The 11125-nt window shown below is 44.0% G+C and overlaps 1 protein-coding gene across 1 annotated transcript; it reads right to left on the reverse strand.

Annotated features, from left to right (window-relative positions):
• Positions 1 to 9008: 9008 nt before the first annotated feature.
• On the reverse strand, positions 9009 to 9935 carry LOC141049934 (olfactory receptor 2D2-like). The gene has a single exon (XM_073546777.1). The coding sequence runs from the start codon at positions 9933 to 9935 to the stop codon at positions 9009 to 9011; it is 927 nt and encodes a 308-aa protein (XP_073402878.1).
• Positions 9936 to 11125: the final 1190 nt, after the last annotated feature.

Genomic DNA, 11125 nt, shown 5'->3' on the forward strand with positions numbered 1-11125 from the left:
ATGGTGGAGAAGTTGGTTTTGGAGGAGGAGGGCTAGGCAGTTAGGAGGAAGGGCTCTTGAGGTTTTTGACCAAAACTGTCTCTGATGTTATTAAACTTCTGCTTGAAGAATGAGGCAAAGTCTTCAACTGAGATGAGTGGAGAGGGAGGAGGTGCTGGGGGAGGGAGGAGAGAATTGAAGGTGTTGAATAACTGTTTAGGGTTGTGAAACAGGGAGAATATAAAAGATGAGAAGTAGGTTTGCTTAGCTGTGCGAGTGTGACCTTGAAAGTAGTGAGGGACTGTTTGAATGCGATGAAGTCCTCATTGGAGCGGGATCTTTTCCTTCTCCGCTCAGCAGCCCTGGAAACTCACCTCAGTTCTTTGATCAGGCTAGTGTGCCAGGGCTGTCTGTTGATTTTGCGAGCTTTGGTATGTGTGAGAGGGGCAAATGATTCCAAAGCTACAGCTATTGTGGTGTTATATAGAGTGGTAACGGCATCCGCCTTGTGTAGGGAACTTATGTCTGTAAGAGGGAGAAGAGATTCAGACAGTGAGTGTAGACTGAGGTGTTTAAGGGCAGGAAATGTTGCAGTTTTGACGCTGCATACAGCTGCAGCGTCAAACTCGCAGCGTCCAAATGTTACAGCATAGCGGATGGGATATTATGAAATCCCGTCTCCACTAGAGTTGAGCGACTTTGGTCGGATCGGGTTTCATGAAACAAAATTTATTTCAGATGAAACTGGTCCGACTAGGGAAAAAAAAGTCAGAGTTTCATCCGAAACCCGACCCCAATGCAAGTCAATGGGAAATAAAAGTCAGCATTGAGCAGATGACATTCATCCACTCAGTGCCGACTTTTAAACCCACTGACTTGCATTGGGGTCAGTTTTCGGACGAAACTCCGACTTTTTTTGCCCTTGTCGGACCAGTTTCATCTGAAACAAATTTTGTTTCATGAAACCCGATCCGACCAAAGTCGCTTAACTCTAGTCTCCACTATTCATTAAAAGATGCAGGCGGCACACCCGCATAAACAGACATGTGGCAAGTCTTTTCAGAATGCAGCATGTATGTTTACGATGTGGCGACGCTCCAACGCCGCACTGTAAATTTCCCATAGACAATCATTAGAAGCAGCAAAACCGCATCTAATGACTAGTCACATGCGTAATAACTGCGTAAACGCAGCTTTCTATGCATGTCTACTAATTAACATAAAGTTCTTACCTGTCCCACCACCAAAAATCAGCATCCACAGCAGTTCTCGTGATAACTTAGCTTATTGTGAGAATTGCTTTTTTATCGCACAAACTGCCGTGTATGTGACCGGAGTTTATCTCCGTTAACGCACACAGTGTAGATGATCGCCGGAGATGTACGGCGGTCATCTACAAGCTCTGCTACATCTGGATGTCATGCATCCAGATGTAGCAGAGTTGGACTCATCGTGGGACACTCGTGATTAAGACTATGTCGGGCAGGGAGTTTTTGTGTTGGTTTATTTTTTTTTCAGGTGATCGAGGGCTTTGCTTGGATTTGGATGTATAAAAAACATGGAAAACTAGTTTTTTTTAATTAAAATACTTTTTTTCTGGCTGTGTCTTTTTTTTAACCCTTTATCTATTGAATTAATAATGGATGGGTGTCTTATTGACACCTCTCCATTATTAACGGGGCTTAATGTCACCTAACAATCAAAGGTGATATTAACCCCTTATTACTCCATATGTCACCACTACACGGCAGTGGGAAGAGAGAGGCTAAGCGCCGGAATTGGCACATCTTACAAATGTGCCATTTCTGGGGTGGCTGTGGCTGGTATTTGTAGCCAGGGGGGTCCAATATCCATGGACCCTCTCTAGGCTATGAATATCAGCCCGCAGCTGACTGCATAGCTTTTCTGGCTATTAATTATAGGGGGACCCCACGTCATTTTTGGGGGGTCACCCTATTTTAATAGCCAATAAAGGCTATGCAGAGAGCTGCGGGCTGATATTTATAGCCTGGGATGATCCATGGGTATTACCCCTTCCCAGGCTACAAATATTGGCCCCCGGCCATCTGCTTTCCCTCTCTGGTGCAGAAAATTGCGCAGGATCCCATGTCATTCTTTTGGGGGCCACCATATTTTAATAGCCAGATACATATATCTATAGATACATCTGTCTATCCCATATCTGTCAATCTATAGATCTATCTATCTATGTGTGTAATGGAGTGTGGGTTGGACAAATGTTAAAGAGGAGGTTGGTCCAGAAATGACATCACAAATCTTTTTTTTTAATAGTATATCTTTATGTAGCTTACAAAAAAACGCATACAAATCCCCACAGTTTTTGTATTTCCACAAAAATTTTAAATAACCAGTAAATTTCGTTCAACTTCACAATTGTTTCCCCCTTGTTGTTGGTTCTTCGACAAAAATTTACATTTGGTATCTTTATGTTTGAAGCATGATATATGGGAAAAGGTTGAAGAGTTCCAGGGGGCCGAATACTTTCGCAAGGCACTGTATCTTTATTTAGGTTACAAAAAAAATGCATACAAATCCGCATGGAAAAAACGCACCAAAAACGCATGGAAAAACGCAGGTGACCTGCCAGTAACCTCTGGTGCAGATTTGGTGCAAATTTTACCAGCATCAAATCCTGAGCGAATCCTGATGCAACATACACTAAGATTTCTGCGAGGGTGTGCAAGTTTGTGGGCTGGGGATTGTTGACAAGGAGTGGAGAGGGAAGAGAATGTAAGTAGGTTGTGGTCAGAAAGAGGAAGATGGAAGTTAGAGAGGTTAGAGCAGAGGCGGGTGAAGATGTGGGCCAGAGTGTGGCCATTTTTGTGAGTGGCTGCAGAAGACCATTGAGTGAGGCCAAAGGAAGAAGTGAGAGATAGAAGCTGGTATAATCCCATGTAACATTTGTGCTTTTTTTGCACATTTTACACTGATTGATCCTTGGATTTTATGTGCTATCCCCCAACATAACTATTATGTCTCTTTCATCACTACACTTCACATGAGGACTCTTGTATGTCAGTCCCTGCTGTCTCATTTATTCTACTCACCTCTCAAGTTTTATTCATATACTTTTTATCCTTTTTTTACCCTTACCCTCTTGGTCTTCTTTGATTTTCATGCACTCTGTTACTTTATATTAGATCTATGACTATTACTACTGCTCTTCTCATCACTATCACATTTCCTGGTGAAATCTGTTACCCTACGGCCTCTGGACACATCACTCTTCCAATAGCACACATTGTCTGAATTCATGCACGTCACGCTTAGGGATGGGCGAATCTACTCGTTAGGACTCGTTACTCTGCGAGTAGTAGGGGACTCGCAGGAGTTGGTACTCTGCGAGTTTCCAAGCGATTACTCGCACAGTAATGAGTCCAATGCAAATGAATGGCAATCCTAGTTTTTGCAGAGTTTCTTAGCGATTTTGTGTCAGCAGCTGGACACAAAATCGCTAAGAAACTAGGATTGCTTGTATTAAACTGTGAAAAAACTAGCTAGGAGTTCTCGTTCTCTCTCTCTCTCTCTCTCTCTCTCTCTCCATTCTCCTGAACTCCTAGCTAGTTTTTTAACAGTTTAATACAAGCAATCCTAGTTTCTTAGCGATTTTGTGTCCAGCTGCTGACACGAAATCGCTAAGATACTCTGCAAAAAAAAAACTGCATCCCCATTCTCCTCCTCCCCAGCACAGGAATCGCTGCAAAACTCGCATCCCCATTCATTAACATTGGACTCGCTAGACTTGCAACGAATAGCGAGTTTCCAAGTCGGACTCGTTACAGCCTAGCGATTCCGAATATTTCAGGATTCGCCCATCCCTAGTCACGCTGCATTGTACTACCTCTGCTCTCTTTGCACTTGCCACTTTTTATGAGATCCAGTAAGTGTTCTCTACTCTGTATTTTTGTATCCAAGTATAACTCTGTGTCCATTTATTTCTCACCTACTTTGTCATTTCGGCTCTACCACACTGCTCTTTACATGTTTCTGTCTCCAAACTGGGTGATATTCATTACCCATACTATTCACACCTCACCCTGAAGGCCTTGCTTTATTAAATTTCAGCATTTTACGTATTTCATTTATGTATTTTTCTTGTGCCTCCCCCTTTTATCTTCTCCCTACATGCATTTTCATTTTATTTTTATATTTATTCACTTTTTATGATTTTATTGTTCTCATTATTTTTTATACCCATATCTATGTCTATTTTTAATTTTTTGTCATTTTCTTATTTTTTATGTTAAAATTTTTTTTGTATTTTTCATTGATCCTTTTTTTACTCACTCATTTTTCACTTCCCCTTTTTTCAATCTGGGAGGACCAGTTTTTCCATTTCTCCCTCTCTTTTCCATGAGTAAATCTCTTTTTGTACTGTAACCTTTATTTTCTAATCAAATTTAGTATGTTTTGAAACACTTAATCATTAAAATTTATTTTGGGCTCTCCCTGGGGTGGCCCATGTGGGGATGTCCCTTTTTTGACCCAATTATAAATGACAAATAGTATTTTATTTCTAACTACGTAATACATGCTTATATCTATTTATTGTTAGGTATGAAATATGCATAACTATATAATGTGCTTTTTTATCATTTAATTTCTAAGTAAAAAAGTTACAAATTTTAACATTTTTTAAAAAATCCCCATTAAAGAAGAAAAACATTAAAAATGTGAATCCTATAAATATATTTATGTGAAAAAAGAAAACAACAAAAAAAGTACACATTTGGTTTTGCCACATCCAGAACACCCCTGCTCTATAAAATGTCCTACTAGTTAACCCCTTCAGTGGACACTGTAAAAATAATATATTAAAAACAAGTAATAAAACTATGCTTTATCATCATATCAGCATTTTCTGTCTTTTTTAGGTGAGTATAAAAGAGCAGTTGGCCACAGTTTTGAGCACTTCTGAAAAGAAGTACACCATTGAACAGAGGCCAGACAGAGGCCAGAGTAACTCTGCTGCCTCCTTATAGTGAATGGATCCCTCAGGGGTTTCATCTGTCACATCACTTGGAGATTTAGATGGAAACCCTAAAGTAAGTGGTCAGCGTAGAGGACTGGAAAAATGGAATCTCATAAATTACCAAATTTTTCGGACTATAAAACGCATCTATGTTTAGAGGAGGAAATTAGGAAAATAAAAGAAGCAAAAAATGTGGTCAATTCTGTAATTAATATCCCCTATGCTGGTAGGCATGTCCCCTCATCCCCATCCTCATGCACATGGCCTCCATGGATTTTCACCAAAATCCTGGCAGGAATGATCAACTTCATCCCTATACTAGTATGCATGGCCCCATCCCTATCTTGGTATGCAGGGCCGCAATCTCATCCTAATATGCATGGTCCCATTACTATCGTGGTATGGAGGGCCCCAATCTCATCCTAATATGCATGGCCCCATCACTATTCTGGCATGGAGGGCCCCAATCTCATCCTAATATTCATGGCCCCATCACTATCCTGGTATGGAGGGCCCCAATCTCATCCTAGTATGCATGGCCCCATCACTATCCTGGTATGGAGGGCCCCCATCTCATCCTAATATGCATGGCCCCATCACTATCCTGGTATGGAGGGCCCCCATCTCATCCTAATATGCATGGCTCCATCACTATCCTGGTATGGAGGGCCCCAATCTCATCCTAGTATGCATGGCCCCATCACTATCCTGGTATGGAGGGCCCTCATCTCATCCTAATATGCATGGCCCCATCACTATCCTGGTATGGAGGGCTCCAATTTCATCCTAGTATGCATGGCCCCATCACTATCCTGGTATGGAGGGCCCCCATCTCATCCTAATATGCATGGCCCCATCACTATCCTGGTATGGAGGGCTCCAATTTCATCCTAGTATGCATGGCCCCATCACTATCCTGGTATGGAAGGCCCTAATCTCATCCTAGCATGCATGGCCCCATCACTATCCTGGTATGGAAGGCCCTAATCTCATCCTAGTATGCATGGCCCCATCACTATCCTGGTATGGAGGGCCCCAATCTCATCCTAGTATGCATGGCCCCATCACTATCCTGGTATGGAGGGCCCCAATCTCATCCTAGTATGCATGGCTCCATCACTATCCTGGTATGAAGGGCCCTCATCTCATCCTAATAGGCATGGCCCCATCCCTATCCTGGTACGCAGGGCCCCCATCTCATCCTAGTACACTTGGCACCACCCTAATCTGGTATGATTGGCCTCCATCCCCATCCTAATATGCATGGCCCCATCACTATCCTGGTATGGAGGGATCCAATTTCATCCTAGTATGCATGGCCCCATCACTATCCTGGTATGGAGGGCCCTCATCTCATCCTAATATGCATGGCCTCATCCCTATCCTGGTATGGAGGGCTCCAATTTCATCCTAGTATGCATGGCCCCATCACTATCCTGGTATGGAGGGCCCCCATCTCATCCTAATATGCATGGCCCCATCACTATCCTGGTATGGAGGGCTCCAATTTCATCCTAGTATGCATGGCCCCATCACTATCCTGGTATGGAAGGCCCTAATCTCATCCTAGCATGCATGGCCTCATCCCTATCCTGGTATGGAGGGCTCCAATTTCATCCTAGTATGCATGGCCCCATCACTATCCTGGTATGGAGGGCCCCCATCTCATCCTAATATGCATGGCCCCATCACTATCCTGGTATGGAGGGCCCCCATCTCATCCTAATATGCATGGCCCCATCACTATCCTGGTATGGAAGGCCCTAATCTCATCCTAGTATGCATGGCCCCATCACTATCCTGGTATGGAAGGCCCTAATCTCATCCTAGCATGCATGGCCCCATCACTATCCTGGTGTGGAAGGCCCTAATCTCATCCTAGTATGCATGGCCCCATCACTATCCTGGTATGGAGGGCCCCAATCTCATCCTAGTATGCATGGCCCCATCACTATCCTGGTATGGAGGGCCCCAATCTCATCCTAGTATGCATGGCTCCATCACTATCCTGGTATGAAGGGCCCTCATCTCATCCTAATAGGCATGGCCCCATCCCTATCCTGGTACGCAGGGCCCCCATCTCATCCTAGTACACTTGGCACCACCCTAATCTGGTATGATTGGCCTCCATCTCCATCCTAATATGCATGGCCCCATCACTATCCTGGTATGGAGGGATCCAATTTCATCCTAGTATGCATGGCCCCATCACTATCCTGGTATGGAGGGCCCTCATCTCATCCTAATATGCATGGCCTCATCCCTATCCTGGTATGGAGGGCTCCAATTTCATCCTAGTATGCATGGCCCCATCACTATCCTGGTATGGAGGGCCCCCATCTCATCCTAATATGCATGGCCCCATCACTATCCTGGTATGGAGGGCTCCAATTTCATCCTAGTATTCATGGCCCCATCACTATCCTGGTATGGAAGGCCCTAATCTCATCCTAGCATGCATGGCCTCATCCCTATCCTGGTATGGAGGGCTCCAATTTCATCCTAGTATGCATGGCCCCATCACTATCCTGGTATGGAGGGCCCCCATCTCATCCTAATATGCATGGCCCCATCACTATCCTGGTATGGAGGGCCCCCATCTCATCCTAATATGCATGGCCCCATCACTATCCTGGTATGGAAGGCCCTAATCTCATCCTAGTATGCATGGCCCCATCACTATCCTGGTATGGAAGGCCCTAATCTCATCCTAGCATGCATGGCCCCATCACTATCCTGGTATGGAAGGCCCTAATCTCATCCTAGTATGCATGGCCCCATCACTATCCTGGTATGGAGGGCCCCAATCTCATCCTAGTATGCATGGCTCCATCACTATCCTGGTATGAAGGGCCCTCATCTCATCCTAATAGGCATGGCCCCATCCCTATCCTGGTACGCAGGGCCCCCATCTCATCCTAGTACACTTGGCACCACCCTAATCTGGTATGATTGGCCTCCATCCCCATCCTAATATGCATGGCCCCATCACTATCCTGGTATGGAGGGATCCAATTTCATCCTAGTATGCATGGCCCCATCACTATCCTGGTATGGAGGGCCCTCATCTCATCCTAATATGCATGGCCTCATCCCTATCCTGGTATGCAGGGCCCCCATCTCAACCTAGTACACATGGCACCACCCTAATCTGGTATGATTGGCCCCCATCCCCATCCTGGTAAGCATGGCCCAATAAGAAAACAAACAAAAATAAAACATTACACTTACCTACCCGGCGCTCCCTTGCAGCATCCTGCACCTGTGTCAGCAACTGCTTTATGCGCGGCTCACAAGCAAAGCACAGCTGCCGGAATACTCACTGGGACTGAGCACGCAGAGAGTAGTGAGCATTCATTGCTCTTCACTAGTGTGCAAAGTCAGCCACTAGCTTCTTGCTGCTGCACGTGGTCACCTGTCCTGCTACTTAGTGGTAGTAGAAAATTTGAAAAGATAACTTTGGAGGCTGAAGTGAAGAAAGGTTCCATGTGAACAGCATGTAGAAATAGGAAGTCTCATTTCCCTGCAAAAATCTTTCCCCTCTGTAACTACCAACCCAGCTGCTCCCTGCTCCTGCCAGGGAATTTTTGAAGTGTTTTATGATTTCTAAAGGAAAATTGACCACCTGTTTCTATATAGAACTTAGAAGGATTCTGCTAGTCAGTTTTTAATCATGTGATGTCATAGATTTAAAATAAAATAAAATAATTAATTGGGTAGAAGGGCAAAATGAGCAATTGTAAGTACTCAGTGCCACATAATTGGAAAATTGCAATATTATAAGTGAATATAAACCTCGATGTGAGGAGGAGTGCTTCTTTAAAAAAATATAGAGAGAGAGGAATCGTGTTAAAGAAGAAAATATGACACGTACTGAAAAAAATGTTGTTGTCACTGAATCATCTCATCCATGATTTATTGTGAACATTCTGTCAAGAAAATCCAGAAGACAAATCATTAGTTCCTTCCTTTCTCCATCTGGAAATACAGTACTGAGCTAAGATATTCTCATAAATGTGCTACATAAAAAAATATATCAATAACATTGTCTAAACATTTGATGAAGAGTTCTCCTGATCTCCTGATTCCTCAGACTGTAAATGATGGGATTCATCATTGGAGACACCAAAATGTACAGCAGAGATAAAAACTTATTCGTGCTCGATGATCTGTCATTGGATGGTGACATGTAAATCATGACGATAGTTCCATAGTAGATGCATACAGTGGTGAGATGGGAGCCACATGTGGAGAAGGCTTTTGACAAGCCACTGGTGGATGAAAGGATCATTATGATGAAGAAAATACTCAAATAACTGATCAGAATTAAAGCAAAAGGGATGACAGCTGCAATGATGGTTAACACAAAGTCAACCAAAGTTAAGAGGAGGGTGTCGGAGGTAGTCAATTCCAGAAGTATCCTGAAGTCACAGAAGAAGTGGTCTATTGTGTTGCTACCACAAAACTCCAGCTGCCAAACAAAAATCATCTCACAGGAAAGGACAAAGTTAAAAAACCAGGAGCCAAGAACCATCTTGAAGCAAACATGAGGTTGCATTATAGAATTGTAGCGCATCGGGCGGCAAATGGCCAAGTACCGATCATAAGACATTACAGTGATCAGATTAATCGGGCTAAAACCAAATATATATACCATATAGAGATGGAAGAGGCAGCTCCACACTGGCACCTCCTTCATGTCATATAGAATTACATTTAACATCATGGGCACAATGGTCGTAGTGGAAAGGATATCGGCTACAGCTAGATGCTTGACAAAGTAGAACATTGGGGTATTGAGGTTGTGCTTGGTGGACACCAACACTATAATAAGGAGGTTTCCAGCCAGTATTATCAGGTAACAGAAGAGGAATAGGATGAAGAGCAGAAATTTGTATTTATATAGACCTTTAAATCCAAGGATCAGGAACTCTGTGACTTCAGTCTGGTTGACGTCGCACATTTTCAGTGAATACACTGGAAACAAGAGAAACTGATTGAAGTCTCTTTCTTGTAAGAAAGTGAATTATGTAAATGATAAAAGCATTAAAAGATCACAATAATCTATATGTAGAAAAAATGCCTCATACACAGATTATCGATGCTGATAAGCCCCACATGGAGATGACCCTCGGAGTATTGGGCCATAAGACTACGGCAGTCCGCAACTCGTAGTTTTGAAAGTCAGTTACCAAGTGGCTGTGACCGTGTGACACTTGGGTGATACTGTGACTAATCTCATGAGTGAATTGTTGCCGCGTATACAGTAATTTAGGAATCATGAAATATTCCTCCCATTTCATATAAAGTAAGAGACCTTAATAAATCATCTAATTTTATATTTTCATAAATAATAAATGAGGTTATCGGACACTTAAACATTGATGACTAAAGATGATTAAATCAGTAAAAATGTGAGCGAGGAGAGATCAGCGGGAACCTCGGTGGAGGCAACCTGAACGCACTCCCTCAGACATCTACCCTCACATGATTTACTCCACCCAATAATCCTCCCTGAGGACCACTCTATATGGGGGGAGTGAAACCGCAGCCAGGGAACCCCTAGAAGTACTTGGTCAATACTCTCGGGCATGACGAGGAGGGATATCGTCTCCTGATGAGACGGGGCCACTGAGAGTACTAAGGGAACGGTCTGGTGAGTTATCTGTGAGGGTAGGGTAGCGCCGTTCACCACTCTGACGGTGACTGGTGTAGACATCATAACCAGGGGTATAGCATGCCGTTGGGTGAAGGCTGACGACATAAAATTGCCCTCTGCCCCGGAATCCACGCAAACCTCCACCGCCAGAGTGGAAGAATCAAACCCAAGAGTCCCCTAAAAGGACAGCTTGGAGGAAAACGTCGCTGACTCTATGGCCACTAGGTGCGAGCGTTCTCCCTGCTGCTGTGGGCACCGGTTGGCACGGTGACCGGACTGCCGACAAATATGACAGCTCACAGGAGCTTGAGCGGACCGGAGCCTAGATCCCTCACGGGAAGCCCCCTGACGCTCGGACGCCCGATCGGAAGATTCCAGAGGTTTAGAAAAACAAGGTGCCAACCTAAACCTCTGCCTACACTGGTCCCGCTCCAACCTTCGCTCGGTAAAGCGAAGATCTATTCGGGTGGAGACAGTGATAAGCTCCTCCAGTG

This window comes from Dendrobates tinctorius, unplaced genomic scaffold (genome assembly GCF_039654945.1).
Source record: "Dendrobates tinctorius isolate UK_male_01 unplaced genomic scaffold, ASM3965494v1 ptg000151l, whole genome shotgun sequence".
In the NCBI taxonomy this organism is placed as follows: Eukaryota; Metazoa; Chordata; class Amphibia; order Anura; family Dendrobatidae; genus Dendrobates; species Dendrobates tinctorius.